This window comes from Natator depressus, chromosome 10, assembly GCF_965152275.1.
Source record: "Natator depressus isolate rNatDep1 chromosome 10, rNatDep2.hap1, whole genome shotgun sequence".
In the NCBI taxonomy this organism is placed as follows: Eukaryota; Metazoa; Chordata; order Testudines; family Cheloniidae; genus Natator; species Natator depressus.
In genome coordinates, this window is record NC_134243.1 from 43,688,415 (window position 1) to 43,708,281 (window position 19,867).

Here is a 19,867-nt window from a genome sequence, read left to right on the forward strand (position 1 = left end):
ACCCTCCTTTCTGCCTCACTACTCACCTCCCAACTTCCTTGACTAATGAGGCAGGGATCCTACAGGCTCCTTCACTAACAGCCCTGACCTGTCCCCACAGCACCTGGACTCCAAGCAGTAAATGAGGCAGGGTCCTGTCAAAAATGGTCTAATGTGATGAGACTGTTGTAATACATACATGAATTAAGGCTGCACCTGAATTCTGGCATTTCTGAACTCCTGAGTGCTTGACTTGGCAGTGTTCTCAGGTAGCTTTTGCGACCTGGACTGGATTCAGTTAATTGTTTAAAAACTCAGATTTTGTCTTATTGACACCCTATGGGTCCCAAGCTGGGTTGGAACCTTTGGATCCATATACAGACCTTTGCCAGTTGAGGGAACAGAGTAACTGACAGCAATAGTGCCATCCTCTGCATGGAGCAGCACTAGAGGTGGAAGGGTCACCTTGCCAGGTATTTGCTGGCAGCAGAGGAATGCTGAGACTTGGGAACTTTGGTTCCATTCCAGGTCCTGGGGGGGAAAATGTGCTCTTCTGCCCATTCCCTCCAGTTGACCCTTTGTGCCCATACCCCTTTTACTGGTATGAGTTTTTTCCCCCACCCCAGTTTAGTCCCAGCCCTGTTCTTCCCACTTAGTCGCCACTTATGAGGCTTTCAATCCCAGTCTGCTTGCCCAGTAAGCTTGTCTCACTGCTCCAAACTACCCCACTCCTAGTCTCCTTGCCCAGCCAGTTCCTAGTCCTTCCATGTGCCCTCTCTGTTCCCAGTCCCTGCCCACCCCACATTCCCATCCCCACTAACTCCTAGTTTCCCTCAGTTTTCTCATCTAATCTGTCCCCAATTCCCCTGGCTCCTTGTCCCAGTCTCCCCCATCTGATCTCTGTTCCCCCTGCCTTGAATCAAATGACTGCCTGGATGTCAGCTGAGGGTAACTGAGGGGCTTCTTGCTCTGTTCCAGTGGCCAGCCCTGCCCTGGCCCAGAGCAGCCATTACAGGGAGAGCCTTCTCCCCCTGGCCAGTGCCATGTGCTTGGTCAGCACTAGGAGCTGAGAGACTGGAGCATGTGCAGGATGGAATCTTGTTTATCAGATCCCTGAAGCCTCTTCTCAGCATGTGCAAACAGTTTTGAAAGGTTTGTCATATAGGTGGATCTACAGATGGATGGCAGCAGCAGCCTTTGGATCAGGGATGTGCCTTTTGCCAAATTCCAGGTCCCTGCTCCAAAGCATGGGGATGCTAGAGCATTTCAAAGAAATCTCCTGTTTTTTCCATGGTAAAGTTCTGCTTTTTTCCCTAGCCTCGCTCTTGGAAACAGATGAATGCTTAGGCTGATCTTTGGGGAAATTTCTGTGGAGGCTGACACATGGCACAGAAAACTTCAGCCCAAAAGGTTACAATTTGGCAAAGTTACAGATAACTGAGAATGGCCTCATTAAGGTTGCACCAAACTTCCCATTATAGGCAGGGCTACTAGCCCTGCCAGTAATAAGCACCTTTACACCATTGTGTCTACACTAGAGGCTGTACTAGTCTGACAATCCGTTTTTTAAAAAGTTTACAGTGTTTGTAGGCCTTAGTCATGAGGGTGGTGAGGACAGAGTGCTGGCTGCCAGCAGGTGTGGCTGCAGCATTACCATGTCCTATTCTCTCTGACCTGCAGGTCCCAGATGTCCCAGTGATCATCATACTGTATGTGTTAGGAAACTTTGGGGTTCCCAATCTGAGGGTTAGGTACGGTCCATCTTCTGCTGTAGCATAAACCTGGTTCTGCCTTAGGGTATTTGATTGGTGTCAGTATCTGGAGCTGTGCTAGGCATGTAGACCAGTAAATCACTTGGGATTCTGCTGTGGGACCAGAAGGGAGGTCACAGAGCTGAGTGCCAGACTGGTAGTGATGCCTGGGGTAGCTATAATTACACATGACAAATGTGGCAAGCAGGAGTCACTGCAGCACCCTGCTGAAGAGTGAGGGGGTGGGGTGTTCATTGGATGGCATGCAATGGTGGGGGGTATGGGGGCAGCATGGAGGAGACTGTCCTTCTGCTTGGGAGCTGGCTTACAAATGCCCTGAGTGACTCACCTTTTGGGTAAGGTAGCTGAGCATCTTGTGGCTTAATCAGCCCCCAGATCCTGCATCAAACTGGCATTCTCATGCTAAACTGTCTGCCTTTCTATCTAGCATGCTGGCACAGACACCTAAACTAAGGCAGGAATCCAGCATCTTTAATAGCTCTGGCTGGAGGACACCCCCCCATGGGGGGCAGTGGGGTGGGGAGGGATAGAAGGTCAGTGAGCCATGAAAATTCCTATCTAAATGTGAACTGGGAATTCTGCTCTGCCCAGCCAAGTTTTTCCTAGTGTGACATGTAGGCTCAGACTGGTCTGCAATATAATGCACTTCTCTTCCTATTGCTGAGGATTTTTTTGAAGGTTATCCATATTATTGAATAGTAAACAATGCAGAGTCAGGGAGGCTCAATGGCCAAGTTGAAGCAAATAGATTATGCTAGCAGAATTGTGAAGCTTTGTGTTGGGTGGCTGAATCGGGTCTGGAGCCTGTCCAGGACTAAAGTGTTTTTGGGTTTGTGGGTGGAGGGGGAGGGGCAGGGACAGGAGAGCTGGATAGCACTAAACTAGTGGGTCAGAGCTGTTGCTGCTGCTGAGGATTGCTGTCTCGAGCCTCTTTTCCACTGTGCTGTAGCTCACAGCTTATTTGTGCTGGCTGCCTCCCTTGATTTACTGTAGCTGTGCCTTTTCCTTTCTGCATGCTGTCTCGTCTTTCAGGGGAATCTATCCTCTACCTTTATTTTGTAATAAATGATGCGGTTATGTAGCATGCCTGAGTGACGTCACTGTTAGCACAGTAAGCATCAGCAGCCTGATCACATGCTGGCCCAGTCAGTAATGCAGACAGGATAGGAAGGTGGAGGGGGGGCAGAGGGAGGGAGGGGGCTGGTTCCTGGACGTATGGCAGTCTTCCCCTTTGGGGTGAAGTTGTTAGTCTCAGTGGCTTCATCATAGGGCAGGATCTGGCTTGAAGCTTTGGAAAACTCCTCCTAAAAATTTCTGAACTCTTCAGCTTGTGTTTGTTCCACCTGAGCAGACTTCCAAGACTCTGAAGGAGCAGTGGCAAGCAGGATGCTTTTCCCCAACTCTGCTCAAGAGTCTCCCCGTGGGCTCCCAGACACAAACGACCTGTGCCTTGGCCTGCAGTCTCTCAACCTGACTGGGTGGGACAGACCATGGAGCACCCAGGACTCGGATACTGCAGCACAGACCAGCACACAGTCTGGTGAGTTGCTTTCTGCTGATACACAGCAATAGTTGTTGATTATTTGCTTTTTTTAAAATGTGAAGCTATTGCCCAGAAAAGTGGCTGTTACAGGAGCAGGTTGACTGGTTGAAGGATTTCTCTTAGCCTTATAAATGCTCTGAGTGTAATGGGGTGGTGAGTTCAGGGGGACAGAATAAGGGGAGGTTTTGGTTCTTAGTGTTCTGCAGTTTCTATTCCAGTCTTGGCTGGAAAAACAGGAAACTTAACTTACAAATACCCAGGCTTCTCCTGATCCTGTGATGTCTGGGGAGGGATTAATGTGCTGATGGGCAAGAGGCTTTATTAAAAAAATCTGCTCATACCTTCCTTCCAAGTAGGTTAGGGTATATTTGAAGATTGAGCTAAACACCTACACTGCAGTGTGGAAGTGGCGTTAAACTCACTCCACTCCAGATAAATCGACTGGCAAATTGCTACCTGGGCAAAATAGGGTGTGCCGGCAGAAAGCTGTCTCTGTACAGGGAGGGGGCTGCATGCTTGCAGAAGGACCCCCTGCCTGGCAGCAAATGCTGCTGTAGCACACAAGCTTAGGCTCTTGCATTCACTGGGTCTGCTGCACACACTCTGCATATGGGGTGTGGTAGGGGTGCAGACTGAGCTCCAAGTACCAAACTCAACCAGAAGGTTCCCAGCTCTGTAAAAGGGCTAGGAGGGAATGTCTCCATTTTCAAACTAAAACAAAGCAGCATGTTCTGGGGAATGGCACTTGGTCTGTAAGTGTTAGTCTCTCCCCAATAGCAGAGTGAGGGCATGGCAGCAAAGTATTGGCTTCTTGTTTTGCCCTTCCAAATGCTGTTCACCCTGGCTTTCAGCTGGGGTCTAGCTCAGCATCAGCAGTATGGAGTGCTCTAGATCTGAGCACTGTTCTAGAAGCCTGGTATTCTCTATAGAAACTGAAGTGAAGAGCAATGCTGTACCCCTCAGTTTTCTAGACCAGGATTTAGTGGCATCCTTGTGGTGTGGTCAAGTAGGGTGCAAGAGGGGAATAGGGACTCATCTTTCAGGTCCTTATAATAAAGATCTGGGAAGAACAATCTCACAGATGGTGTTACATTCACTGAAGTATCAGTCCATGGAAATATCTCCTGCTTCAGCAGAGTTTGCACAAGTTCAGCCTGGTTGCTACAGAAACTCCTCCTTTTTATAGAAGCAACCTGCTAGTTTGTTAAAAGGCTAGTGCATATTTGTGCATTGATGGGGGTGACCTAGAAGGCCCCAGACATGTTGCAGGTGCTGATAGGAATGTGGGTTGCAGTGTCTTGTACTCTTCATGTGGGTGGCCATTCTGGGGTAGTTCTGGAGGAGTGTAAGTGACCACTGCTACCTTCCCTGAGCAGGATGTAAAGTGTTGCAGGCTGTTCTGCTCACAAGCTTCATGCCGAAGCTCACAATTGGTAGGAGCATGTCTTCCTTCCCACTAACACCTGTCACTTGGTTGTAGCAGTGGGTCACAGTCTGCCAGGGGCAGCACCAAATGTCACTTCAGATACTGCAGAACTGATCTGCATGTTACCCAGAGCAGGCCTCCTGGAGGTGCAAGTGCATCACTGCGGCTTCCTCCCATGGCTGGGGGTGGGACTTGTCAGGTGACTGTTGCAGAAGCAATGTAGCCACCGTAGGGGAGGGAGCAATGAGTATTAAACAGGCTTATGCACAGACCCCTAGAAAGAAGTTCCTGTTGAGGGTTTTCCTAGGAGCCATTGGCACTCCAGTAGGCTTGGATTCCTGTCCTCCTGTGCAATCCAAAAAAATCCATCTGGCTTCCCCTGGTGACCTGTAAATGCTCCATATAGCACCAAACAAGGGATAGTACTTCCCAGGCAGCAGTTGTGCCTGATCTTGTCCTACCTTTGCTTATGTCTTGTCTGTCTTGCCCTTTCCAATGAAGCTGGGAATAGAGAGCTGATGGCTGACTTTCCATCACTCAGTCCTCCAGAATGGTGGTGGGGGAAATCTGAGTTCTTAATCGGAGCTGAATGGAGCAGCAGCCTTGGATAATTAATAGCATACAATGTTTTGGGAGGTGTCTGATAGGCAACTGGGTACTGAATCTGGATTATGGAAGCTTAACTAAGACCCTGTGAACAGCATAGTTGTACATAAGTGCTGGAACGGAGGGTGCTGCTGTACCCATTGGATTGAAGTGGTTTCCATTAGATACAGGGGTTTATAGTTTCGTTAAATGGGTATCAGCACCCCTGCAGTTGTAACCAAGCCAGCAACATCCAGGTCTGACAATACTTCCTAGTATTGTTACAGCCATAATGTGTAAGACATGATGCACAATGGAAGTGCAAAGCAGTTTTGTGTGACAGCCTCTTGCTGCTGCTCTGAGCCCCACATGATCAGCTATAGCTGTCTCAGATGTTTTCTCAGCCAACATCCTGCCTGGCTGTTTTGACAAAGCCTCCATTCTCACTAGCTACTGTTACTTGTATGGCAGCTCTCTGCTATTCAGTGGGATGAAATGGTACATTGCTCTGTGGAAGGCTTAACTGTGAATTGCATGTTGAGGAAGCAGCAAATAAAAATGGATATTTATGCAACACAGATCACAACTCCACTATGAACTTCATATGAGTTCAGATTGTGCAGCTTAAAATAGCCTCTGAATCAATAGAAAATTCAACTGGAAACTAGTCTGGGGTACTCCAGTGACCTTCCTGATCACTTAATTATTTTGGTGTCTGTAGAACACATCCTTCACAAATAAGGTACTGAACTACCCACAGCTCTGTAGTGCATCACATATTTCTGAGTTCCTCACTAATAGGATTGCAAAGATCAGTGGAACTGATGGCAGGAAAGTACTAAGTACTTGTGATACTAAAATGCTCAGGAACGCAGGCCTCCTGGATGTAAGGGCTGAATACCTTGCAGTGGTGAAATACCCTGAGGGTGAGCACACAGAATTAAAGCCTCAAAGGCTTGCATTCCTCCTGCCACCCAGTCACTAACCATTGTGGGGCTTCTACCCCTCTAATCTAGAAAAAGGGAGTTGGTTTTGACAGAGCATAGACTGGCCCATGTGCAAACTTGCAATCTACCCATATTCATATACCCAGAGCCATTTGTTGGCAGTGCCATTGCAGTCACTATAGTCTCTCCACCCCAGTGGAATGTGCTGGCTATGTTCTCATAGTCTAACTGCTGTGCATCCTGCACCAAGCAGAGGGAAATGGGAGACTGAATGGAGAAGCAGGAGAAGTGGCACTTGAATGGGCAATCATGGCTTGTCTTGCTGTGGGTATGGCGCATGCTTGGCTCAAGAAGTGAAACGCTGGTATTAGCGTGCAGCTGTTCCATTGTTCGTCTGCACCTCCCACATCTGCAGAGTCTCGTCCCTCCCTCCCTAGGACCAGGGAGTTGCCATGAAAAGCTTTGCAGGAGGTAGGGCTGGGGGGATTCAGACTGGGTCTGGAACACTTTGGGAAGTGCCATGTGAAGTGGCTTCTCTTCTGTTTGAGAGGGGTGGGCATAGGGGGTGTTTCCCCACTTGAGACCTTCACTAGTCTTCAGAGGGGCCAGCAGGTATGGTCAGCTGGTATTGCCCAACCATGCCTTGTGTAGAAAAGGCCAAGAACAGCATGTGAACAGTCCTAGTGCCTGTCTAATCTCTGGCACTACAATGATGCAGGTATTGATTCCCAGCTGGCTGCCCCCAGTCCCTCATTGGTGCTGCAGCTGGCATTTCAGCACTGAGCCAGGGGTGATCAGAATCAGGAAATTCTGACTGCAGATGCACTGGGCTCAGCATTGGGTTGTCTGTCTGTAGAGCCTGGCTGGGAGGGGCAGGTGTTGCCAGCGAACAGCAGTTGGGATGGTTCTAGCAGTGACTCAGCTGTATAAATCCACAGGGAGCTGTCCAGGAGGATGGAAGTACAAAAAGTTAACAATCAGTCTAAAATTGATTGCTGATTTGGTTTCCTGCAGTGTCAGTGATTGAGCATTGATGAGCTGGAATTCGGGTACTCTAATCTGTGGCAGACTTTCCCTAAATCTGCATACAGCCCTTGCCAGGTGCTGGCTGTACCTGAGCCTGAAAAGGAATGTCTGGTAATAAGGAAATTATACTGGTGTCACCTTGTGCCTCCTGTGGAACTGGTGTACAAATACACTTGATATTGCAGTTGTGTACAGGGCCCCAGTCAGGGTTAGGGCCCCATTATGCTGGACACAACTAGGCAAAAATGCTGCTTTTGTTTTGCAACACTGAGGAGTTTTCTCTTGCAATCAGACTGCTACTTCATGCCTCCCCAGGGGCTGGGAAACTGCTCAGTCCCAGGACATGGGGCTTGCAGTGCATTTTCCTGCTGACTCTACTGCATTGTAGAGGAGACAATCCACCTTTGAGAGGGTGGAAGAAACTTTGGAGGGTGCTCCTTGGCAGAGGGGCACTCCTGAAGCTGCTGTCTTGCTTGGGGAGAGTCTGCTAGAGGTAGCAGCTGACGCAGTCCAAAATTGCTGCATCTGTTGGCTATAGGATTTAACTGCTGTCTTGTGGCAGGAGAACACTAAACCCACTTCTGCCACTAAAACTGTCAGACTAGGAATATTGACTCAAGTCCCAGAAACCTGTTCTCTTGTGTCCCAAGGAAGGGAAGCTGCAGGAAATAAATGCTGGCCTTGGCTGTTTCCAGCTAAGTGTCCCATGTAATGCAGTATTCCCTTCCCAATTTAATAACTGTAAATATGCAGTGTTCATAGCATCCAGGTTACCCGTTTCTCCTTGGGGAAGGGTAAAGGGACACTGTATCAGGACAGTGGAGGAAAGAGATGAAGGTGCTGGTTTAGTTTGTGTGCCTGCATAATTGACAGTAGCGCACAAGGATATGTGAGGTAGAGCCCTGCAAGGGACTACCTTTTAAATCCTGCTTCCACCCACAAAAACCTTAGATCCTGCAAGAGACAGCTTCCCCCACTACTTAAAACACAAGAACCACAGTTGGCTAATATATAATGGAATTCAGACACAATTTATACCACTAAAAATAAAAACTTGATTAAACTATGTAAAAATATTTAACTCTTGTCATAGACATCAAATCTCCATCCCTGTCCTAAATTTAAGTATTAAAACCTCTATTTTTCTTAAAGAGAAACGTGCTTTACATTGAAATTCTGTTTGGAAAAACTGAGACTTAGTGTTTTCCCTCAAATTTCTGCAGTCCGATGGTTTTTTCCTGGTGTAATCCCACCTGTAACAAAGTACATTTTATCCTCTCCTGCTATTATGGCAGCAGGTCCTGTGGGATCCCAGTTGGGCTGCAAGGCTCTGATGGGAGGCTTAACACATGTTCAGTCTCTCTGCTCTCGCTGGCAGGTATGAAGCCTGTATACTGTTAACTCAGTACCTGGCATGAGTATGAATGCCAATATTGACATACTGGATCAGACTAGTATCAGCTCTCTAGCTCTAAAGTACATGTGACTCCATATGGACAGAGTGACTAGTCCATGGAGAAACATTCTTAAACTCTGGCAGTGCTTGCTTATGCCCTGTATCATAGGGTCTGTCTTATATAACTAGATGTTATCCATATAGCTGAGTATTTTAATCTTCTCATGACAGTACATTCCATAGGTTGACTGTATCATTTATTCATTTCAGACATATTGCTTTGTTTCCTTAGCTGTCCCCAGTAAAGGAGTGCCCTACTACCTTCCCAAACGCTTGCTTATATACACCTGTCCTGTCTCTTCAGGCCCAGTTTCTTCTCTGTTCCATTAATGTCCCCTTTTGGAAGCTGCTCTATAGCTCTCACTCTCATTCCCAGTCTCTAGACATGTCTTCTCTCCCATCAGGGTTTGCCACTCCCACAACTGGGCTTCCCCTCTGTGCTGCAGTTGGCTGGGTCTCCTTGCCAGTCGGACTTGGCTGGAGATGGGACACTAGATGGGGAGGGCTCTGAGTCATTACAGGGAATTCTTACTCAAGTGTCTCTGCCTGGTGGGTCTTGCCCACATGCTCGGGTCTAACTGTTCACCACGTATGGGGTCAGAAAAGAGCTTTCCACCCAGTCAGATTTGCAGAGACCCTGAGGGTTTTTGCCTTCCTCTGCATTGTGGGGCATGGGTCACTTGCAGTTTAAACTAGTGTAAATGTTGAATTCTGTGTAACTTGAAGTATTTAAACTAGGGCTGTCAAGCAATTAAAAATTAATCTCAATCACACAAACAATAGGATACCATTTATTTAAATATCTTTGGATATTTTCCACATTTTCAAATACATGGATTTCAATTACAACACAGAATACAAAGTGTACCGTGCTCACTTTATATTTTGGTGGGATGATTTAGTTGGTGTTGGCCCTCCTTTAAGCAGGGGCATGGACTAGATGACCTCCTGAAGTCTCTTCCAGTCTTAATCTTCTGATTTTTGGTTACAAGTATTTGCACTGTAAAAAAAAATCACCTAATACAAGTACTATAGTGCAAATCTTTATCATGAGAGTTGAACTTACAAATGTAGAATTATGTACCAAAACTGCATTCAAAAGTAAGTGTAAAACTTCAGAGCCTTCTAGTGCACTCAGTCCTTCTCATTCAGCCAATCATTAAGACAAACAAGTTTGTTTATATTTACAGGAGATAATGTTGCCCTTATTTACATCACCTGAAAGCGAGAACAGGCATTTGCATGGCACTGTTGTAGCCAGCATTGCAAGGTATTTGTGCCAGATATACTAAACATTCATATGTCTCCATGTTTTGATCGCCATTCCAGAGGACATGCTTCCATGCTGATTGTTAAATGTGTTAATTAAATTTGTGGCTGAACAATTTGGGGAAAATTGTATGTCCCCTGCTGTGTTACCTGCACTCTGCCATATATTTCATGTTATAGCAGTCTCAGATGACCCAGCACATGTTGGTTTTAAGAACACTTTCACTGCAGATTTGACACAACACAAAAGGTACCAATGTGAGATTTCTAAAGATAGCTACAGCACATGATGCAAAGTTTAAGAATCTAAAGTGCCTTCCAAAGTCTGAGGGGTGAGGTGTAGAGCATGCTTTCAGAAGTCTTAAAAGAGCAACACTCGATGCAGAAACTACAGAATCTGAACCACTAGAAAAGAAAATCAACCTTCTGCTGGTGGCATCTGACTCAGATGATGAAAATTAACATGCGTTGGTCCGTGCTGCTTTGGATTGTTGAGCAGAAAGTCGTCAGCATGGACGCATGTCCCCTGGGATGGTGGTTGAAGCATGAAGTGACATGAATCTTTAGTGCATCTGGCAAGTAAATATCTTGTGATGCTGGCTACAACAGTGCCATGAGAACACCTGTTCTCACTTTCAGGTGACAGTGCTGCCTGCTTCTTGTTTACAGTATCTCCCGCAAATGTAAACAAACTTGTTTGTCTTAATGATTGGCTGAATGAGAAGTAGGACCGAGTGGACTAGCAGGCTCTGAAGTTTTACATGGTTTTTGAGTGCAGTTATGTAACACAAATGTAGGGTTTGAAGTTGCACTTTCATGTTAAGAGGTTGCACTACAGTACTTGTATGAGGTGAATTGAAATACTATTTTTATAGTGCAAATATTTGTAATGTACACTGATTTCAATTACAATACAGAATACAATAGATGAAAATGTAGAAAAAATCCAAAATTTAATAGATTTCAGTTGATATTCTATTAACAGTGATTAAAACTGCAGTTTTAAATCACAATTAGTTTTGACAGGTTTCAGAGTAGCAGCTGTGTTAGTCTGTATTTGCAAAAAGAAGAGGAGTACTAGTGGCACCTTAGAGACTAACCAATAAATTAGTTTTTGAGTTAGGCATGTGAGTTAACTGACTAATCAACAGCCCTAATTTAAACCATGATTTGAGGACTTCAGTAACTCAGCCAGAGATTAGGGGTCTGTCACAGGAGTCTGTGGGTGAGGTTCTTGGTCTGATGTGCAGGAGGTCAGGCTAGATCACGATGGTCCTTTCTGACCTAAAGTCTGAGTCATCTTCAGAAAAAAAAATCTCCAGTCTGTCCTGTTACTAAGCTGGCTTCCTCCCCTGCTGCCTGACCAACCCACAAAAGTAACTTAAAAATCAATGGATCCATAGAAAATCAAACCCTACCAATCAGATTTTACTTGTAAAGGGGAGAGGCGCCAAGGACTGGCCTATGACCTCTCAAGGTCCCTTCCAGTCCTATGATTCTAGTTCTTGACTCTACCTAGAAGACACTCAGTTACCACAGCAATACGTAGTAGTACATGGACACAGTGTAGGAAAATTCTTGCTTGTTAAGAAGGGTGCTTAGGTAACAGATGTCACATTAAGTGCATCCCTGGAGGTTCAGTGCTCCCCACTGTGGTAGTCTCTGGTGATCTGGGTTCTGGGGGAACTTGTTCCAGGGCATACAGCAGTCTCCCTTCCCCAAGAGCCAGAGGGAGCAGACAAGCCTGCCAAAAAGCCAGTTAGTGCTCCCCTTGTTGCCAACTTCAAGTATGCCTCTTGTGTGCACAGGAGCAGCCATATGATCTTGCACCAGTAGCTTGGAAGAGGCTTCAGCTTTCTCTGCTACTGGCTCAGCAGCACAGCCCTTGGGACTGGAACTCAATCCCACATCTTTGCATCTCAACAGTGGTGGCAAAGCTGTCTGCTTATGGGGCCTTTCTGGTGGCTGTCACTTTTGCATGTGGTGTGTGAGCTGAGGATGCTGACTACAGTATCTCAGAACAGGACCTTCCATAGTGAGCGGGTAGAGCTGCCTTTCTACCCAGCCTTAGTTCTAAAAGCTACTGCTGTTCCACAGACCTCAGGGTTCTTCAAGTAGTGTCCCTGTGGGTGCTCTACTTTCGGTGTCTGTGCCCCTGCACCTCTAATCGAAGATTTTTGGTAAGTGTCCCCTTGAGCCCACACATGTGCTCTCCCTCCCTCATAGTCTGTCTCCAGGCTATTTAGCACTGCATGGGTAACCCCCTCCCACCCCACTTCCTTCTCTACCACTTTTGGCCTCTGATGGAACAAGCAGTTGTCCCTTCCTTATATGTGTCATTAACATAAGTAGTGTTTTTGTTACCTTTGTTCTCCCTAAAAGTACTCAGGCTAGTGTTTTATTTCTTTGGCTTAAAGAGAAAAAGGAAAAGAACTTCACTTTCCTTCCCTGGGGGCATTCTCCCCCCGCCGCCCCCCATCTACTAGACTCATTTTTCTTTTTCAGTTAATAAAAAAGTAAAGACTATTCTTCTGCATATTCCTCCCTGCTAGAGGATGACAACCCCCTGCCCAGGGGCTTGCCTGGCTCTCTGCTCCAAGTGGTGCCTCTCCTGCCAGGAGTCCATTCCTGTAATGGCCAGACACTCACTGTGCCTGGAAGACCCTCACAGAAGTGCTTTACCTGCCACACCTAAAACTGCAGCCTCACAGGAGCTGGGAGCTGAAGTAAAATTCCTCTCTGTAGAGAACACTTTAGTCTGCAGGGGACTCCAGTGGGTGTTGACCCCAGATCATCCCCGGAGCCTTCACTTCAAAAGGGGTCAAGTGGTGAAGAGGAAGAGGGGGGGAAAAAGCCACCAACAGACTCCCCCTGGAAAGGCTCCTCCAAGCAGCTGTCCAGCCAGGTGGTGGTCCCCAGTGCAGCCATCTCCACATGGATCCCCGAGCAGCTGGCCAGCCAGTGGGACTCCCCAGAGGGGCCACCTCGGTAGGACAGTACCAGCAGAGGAACCTGCTGTGAGCTCAGCTGCCGCACCGGTTCAGCACCTCAAACCTCTGGAAGCTGAAACCTGAAGTTTTCCTGCCCTGAAGGGTCTTCCCGCTCTGAGCTCTGCTCTCCGCACTGACAAGGGGCTTCTGTAAGCTCTGTGCTGCTCTGAGCTCTACTCTGGGCAACTACTTCACCAAGAGGGGACAGTTACCGTATCAGAGCGACATAGAGAAGCCCTGCTGTCTGCTCTGCTTTGGCACTGAGACACCAGAGGCTTCCACTGTCATGCTCTGAGGCAATGGTACCATCCCCTAAGGAGAGGGGACAGTTACCGTACCATCTCTAAAAGCAGCATAGAGAAACCCTTTGGTACCAGATGCAACAAAACTCCCATCTAGGAAGTGTTCTGCACCTTCCCAACCATTGATACCGACTACAGACACTCCTCTGGGGTTCCAGATGAGCCCATGGTAACACAGGTGCTCTGATACTCTGGAGACCTGTGGCCTCAGTATCCAAGAAGAGACCATTACCATACCATATCTAAAGTGGCACCAACAAACTTTTTGTATTGGGCAGAACTCTCATTTAGGGAGTGCTCTGCCCAACTATCAGTACTGACAGTGTACCATGGACCCTCCTCTGTGGTACCAAATGAACCCATGGTACTGCATGAGCTCTCCAATCCTGGAGACCTGATGATTGGGGAAGAACCACAATCCCCATTACTTGATACCAGGACCCCGGTATCAAGCACAATCCCAGCACCCAGAATCACTCTTAGCATTGGGCTGTATACTACCAATACCTCAGTCAGCGGCACCCTTACCCACTGATGAATCTGACACTGGCCAGGAGGAGGTCATTCCCTGGCCCCTCAAGGTGGCCCACCACCACACTACAAGGGTCATCCCCAATCCATCATGCCAACCGCCCATGCCTGCCTCTCCCTCCCAAGGCCATATTGTAACTCTTCAGGTATATACACACATGGCGCAACAGTCTCCGGTGTCTCTCAGGGAGAGTCCACCAGATGGTTTGCTACAGCCTGGCACCTGAGATAGGACAGGAGAGAGCTTTTTCAGAACAGGAAAGAAGGGGGGGAACCTGAAGAGGAAGCTTCCTCTTCAGCACACTTCTCATCTCTCCCAGATGAGACTGTGCTGCCCACCCCATCACTAGGTGAAGATTTAAGAACTATCTGGATCTTACGAAGAGGGTAGCCGACAAACTGCAGATTCCCTTACAGGAGGTGGCAGATACACATCACAAGTTGGTGGAAATTCTGCACACTACCTTGTCATCTAGAACTGTCCTCCCAATTAATGAGCTGATTCTAGATCCTACCAAAATCATCTGGCAGAGCCAGCCTCCATTGCACCAACCACAACAGTGTAAACAAAAACAATCCTACATCTCTACCCAAAGAGGCAGACTTTTTCAACATCCACAATGCAACTCCATCATAGTAGATGTGGTTAATGCATGAAGCAAGCAACATAATGCCAAGTCAACTCCATATGATCAGGCTTTGCAAGGTGGTATATTAATCAACAATGTTACTGTTTAGTCATAAATTACCAAACTATCCTGGCCAAAACAATTTTGTTAATCTTGGGAAACCCAGGATGTTTCTGGAACATTACTGGAAACACACAAACAGATTCAGACTATTCTTAGAGAAGGTCAGTTAATAGCCAGACCGGTCCTAGAGACACCACTGGATGTAGCTGTTACAGCTGCCCGCCCAGTCTCCATGACAGTGGTACTGAGGTGGGTTGGCTTTTTTTTGGTTCGCTGCACCTCTCTAGATTGCCCAAAGAGCTACAGACTTCAATTTGAAGGGCCAAACTCTTTGCAGAGAAGACAGATTTTTCTCTCCACATCCTGAAGGATTCTCAGACCGCTCTATGCTCAAGAATCTACACTATGGAACAGAAGAGAAGATGTACCTCTCAACCACACTACAGATCACAATCTTCTCAATACTCACTATCTCTGTGCTGTTATGAGCCACAGTGTAAGAGGCCCAGGGCTCAAAAGCGAGAACAGTCTGCACCCCAGTCCATGACCTCTCAAACTGCCTCTTATAAGCACTTTGAGCTGATCAGGGGCTTGAACAATGATACCTTACAGCATTAGCTGCCATCTATGCACCTGTCATGCCACTCAGAAGTCACCTTACCTTCTCAGCAGTTAGGACCAGCTCTAGAGCAGAGAGATTTCTAGGCCTGAACCTACAGGGTGCCTACTTCATATCTCAATACAACCATCGTACAGGAGATTTCCTACTGCTTACCTTTGGGGCAGGATCATTATAGGTACAGACTGCTCCACACAAGGTATTCTCCAAGGTTCACTTCATTGTAGTGGCATACTAACCCCGGTACAGTGACTGGACTTTATCAGCACCAACCTGATGCAGTACAAGTGAGAGTGCTCCTCACCACCCTGGGACACATCTCCCTAATATGCTGGGGAGCTCACCTACACAGCAACAAGGTTCAGGACAAATGGCCTTCCACAGAAATGACCTTCCATATCACTCTTTTGGGGCTAAGGGCTGTCAGGAGTGCCTGTGCACAAACTCTGCTTTTCATCAAAAACAACACACAACGGCTATGATGGACTTAATGTGACCTGTATGTTTTGTATAAACGGCCAAGGAGCTGCCAGATCTCCCTCCCTCTGCAAGACAGCATTCAAACTTTGGAATTGATGCACCCATCACAATGTGCTCATCTCAGCTATCTGTCTACAAGGGATACAGAACAGGATAACCAACAGTCTCAGTTGAAATTTTCTCACGACAATGAGTGTGTACTGAATTCAGAGGCGCGTCAAGATATAGCCACCCTTTGGGGAACCCAGCCTATGGATCTCTTCACTACCTATCGGAACAAGAAGGGTCCTTGTTACTGCTCCAGGGCCGGCTTGGGGAAACATTCACTGACAGTTGCCCTCACCTTCCTAGTGGACAGAGCCCACTTGTATGTCTTTTCCCAGTTTCCTACCCTATCCAAGATTCTGTTGAAAATTCAGCAAAAAGCAAGAGTTATTGTGATTGCCCCTCTTGACTATGACAAGTCTGGCTCCCTCACCTGACACAGATGGCAGTATGCCCTCCTGTTCCTCTGTCAGCCCATTCCTCACCCGCTCTCTCAAAACAGTGGGCTGACCCTTCACCCCAACCCATGGGTCCTCTGCCTCCAGGCTTGGATCTTTCTTTGTTCCAAGGCTTAGAAGCAGAATGCTCTGACAAGCTGAAACACATGTTGCAACACAGGCACAAGTTGACCACTCCACATACCTACAAAATGGAAACGACTCCAAGTTTGTACCATTCCAAACTGACAGACCCAACTTCATCTTTCCTCCCTCTGATTTTGCACTACATTTTAAACTCACTCAGCTCCCTTAAGGTACATCTCATGGCGAAAATGGCTTCCCACTTGGAGTTTGCTCAACCACTAATGCGTAGATTCTTTAAGGGCATTGGGACTCTCTTCCCCCGTGACACACCACCCGCTCCAGCCTGGGGGACTTTAATTTCATTCTCAGGGCTTGGACTAGACCTCCCTCTGAGTCCAGGGAAACTTGTTCTCTCTTACACCTGTCCATGATGACAGCATTTCTAATTGCCATCACCTCAGCTAGGCACATAAAAGAAATAGCGGCCCTGAGGGCACACCCATCATTCATGGCCTTTGTCTTTTAAAAAATAACTCTAAGGCAATATCCCAGGTTTCTCCCTAATTTTTCTACATTTTCCATATGAATCAACAGATCAATCTCCCTGTCTTTCCCAAAACCACATTGTGACAACTGGGAGACAATTGTGCATATGCTAGATATTAGGACATGAGCATTCTACTTGGACAGGACTAAGGACTTCAGAAAATCCCCTAAACTCTTCCTTTCGTCCACAGAAAGATCCAAAAGCTGTGATCTCCTCAGACTATATCCAGATGGGTCTCTAGTTGCATTAACTACTTAGCAAGGGCGCAACTTGCTCCTGTCCATACGCACTCCATGAGATCAGTTCCTACCTCAATCACATTCCATTGGGATACCCCTATCTCCCCAATCTATAGAGCAATGATTGTGGCCTCTGTCCATACTTTCGCAGAACATTATGCAGTCACTGAAGATTTGGCCGCTGACGCAGTCTTCGACTCTACAGTACTCTCTGTAGTAAAAGATTCTGCTCCAAAGTCCCAGCCTCCAGTGGTGGGTACTGCTCCAGAGTCACCGAAAGTGAAGCACCCATAGGAACACTACTCAAAGAAGAGGCAGTTACTCACCTTGTACAGTAACAATGGTTCTTCGAGATGTGTGTCCGTATGGGTGCTCCACAACCTGCCCTCCTCCCCTCTACTTCAGAGTTCTCCATAGGGCTCTGAGGTTGGGAAAGAAGCGAGGGGGTTCACCCGTGCAGTGCTAAATAGGCTCGAGGCAGACCACTAGGGAGGGAGAGCACATGCGTGGGCTCAACAGGACGCTGCTACCAAAAATCTCCAATTAGAGGTGCAGGGGCACACAGACTCCTCAAGTGGAGCACCCATAGGGACACACATCTCGAACCATTGTTACTGCACAAGGTGAGTAACTTCCTCTTCTTGCCCCAAAAAAAAAAAAAAAACCCCAAACCTCTTCAACCCTGGAAAATGCAGACACCCATAGCTGTTACTCTGACTGCATTTAAGAATATATTGGAAGGTTTGATGCCTTTTTACTACTGGTCAATATAGGAAAGACATCTAATGCATTGATTGCGAAGTGGTTGTGTTGAGGCATACAAAACAAAAATAAAAGCCTATCACCAGGTTATGACTTCCTGGACTAAAACCTTTTGCATCAGAAGAGATCTGTGAAGCAGCAAATTGGTCTTCAACTTGTACAATTGTCGGACCCTTCCAGCTACAGCCCCAATGCAGAAATGCGCTGAAACATGTGCTTACATGCTGTTTTGAATAGGGATGTTTCCTGAATTGAAGCCTAATGTACAGGTGTTGGCAGACCTAGCCTCTAGTAGGAAGGTACTGTGTTTTGTGTTGCTCTGGAAATCCACTAAAGTAAACTGCCATAAACACCTGTGGGAGGGTGTTAATCCCAATAGCAGGGATGGCTAGCATGGATCCAGAAGTTGGATCCTGTCGACTATCCAAGCTTACCTTCCTGGACCATCCACGAACTGAATGCATAAGGTCAGTCCAATGACCATTGTTCTATGCACTGTAGATGTGCTTTAATTCAGAGGAAGCAACTTAATACTATTAGAAATACGTTGTCTTCTAGTTTAAGAAGCAACTGTTGGCCTTCATGGAGGAGCTAAGCCTCCTGCCTTGTCATTATTCAATTGCAAAGACAACCCACTGGTAGGAATGGAATCTGGGTAAGCAGAGAAATGTATGGGATATCAAATGTCTGTCTGCTCCATCTTGAGATGTGGGTGGCAAAAGTTGAACTCTGTATCCAAAGCAAGGACCTACCACCAGCTGATACAATGGCATAATATTTCTGGTATTTTCCATCCCCCTCGTTATGCATCTCTACATTTGCTCTCTTGACAGCTGCTGCACCTTAAGCTTCATCAAGCTGTTGACAGTGTCCCCTAGGCCTTTCCCAAGTAGGTACAGCTGACTCAGAAATGAGCAATGTGTAGTAGTGGTTGGGAACTCTTTTGATGTATTACCTGGCATTTGTCAACATAGAACTTCACCTGCCACAAGCTTAGAATAAGCTCTCTAGGTTTATCCTGATTCAGAAAGAGGTCTAGCTTGTCAAGGTTCTCCTGTACGGTCACCGTAGTGTCGTAAATGAGCCCTTCTCTCGATTTTAGTGAAAGGGAGACGTCTGAGATCATTCCTGGGGCAAAGGGTAAGGAAATCTCTACCCACCACAAACAAGGGGAACAAATTCTTGTCCTCTTGTTGGTGTGTCGTTCATATGGATCTTGATCTAAGTCTTAATCTCTCGATGCTTGCCTGCAGGTGGTCTTAACTGCCTTCCCCCGCCCTTTTAGCCCAGCAGCTACCTCCTTCAAGTTCTATATGGAGTCCATGTCTACATAGGTGCAGTTACACTGGTGCAGACCTAATAGATGTGCTGCATCAGTGCTAACCTGGGCTTGCTTACACTGCTGCAGCAGGAGTGAGTCCCACAGAGTGGCTTTGCTGCATGCAAAGGGACCAAAGCTGAAGTAGTGCTGAAAGGGAGGACCATTAGTCCTGAGACTGTTGGAATCCACATCTTCCCTCTCACTGTGGGGTTCTGTGCAGCAGCTGCACTTCCATAAACCGCCTTGCACAAGCACTTGCCTCATCCCACCAGTAATCCTTACATTAGTGCTGTTCTAAAACATTGTAAGTGCAAATAGCTAATGAAGCATTAAACAATTAATTGAACGTGTTTGGCTGGCTGTCCAGGTAGAGGGCTGCTCAAATTCAGTTCAGAGAGAACCACTACAGTATTAGAACAAAATACGGTCAAACATCAAGTTTAGACTAGTGCCCAGTAGCTGCCAACTGGCCTCATGAGGCCATCTTGGATTCTTAACCGAACCAAATGTCTGTAATATGCATACACATGCTAAAACTGTCGGTGGCTTTCTCAGTGCCTTCTTCCAATGGAAATTGAATTGAGTCCTGCTATGCCTAAAACATGCAATCTTAACCCTCTCCTCTTTTTTGAGACATGTCATTTGACTTGTGTTGATGTAACAGAATACCTATTGCAGCAAAATACACAGGTGCTTGAGTGAACATACCAGTGATATCAGATCTGCTGGTTGGGTTCCAGTTCAAATGAGGTTTAATCTCTGATCTTGTGCAGCACTGTGTGAAAGCACATAGCACAGAGAACCCTCCTTCA

The 19,867-nt window shown here is 46.8% G+C and overlaps 1 protein-coding gene across 2 annotated transcripts in view; it reads left to right on the forward strand.

Moving 5' to 3' along the window:
* The window catches only part of CPEB1 (cytoplasmic polyadenylation element binding protein 1), a 76,958-nt gene that overhangs the window by 25,374 nt on the left and 31,717 nt on the right, over positions 1–19,867 (forward strand). For both annotated transcript variants that reach the window (XM_074964712.1, XM_074964713.1), the window contains exon 3: positions 3,103–3,291. In XM_074964712.1, the coding sequence (XP_074820813.1) occupies positions 3,103–3,291 (189 nt within the window). The remainder of the gene's footprint in view (positions 1–3,102; positions 3,292–19,867) is intronic.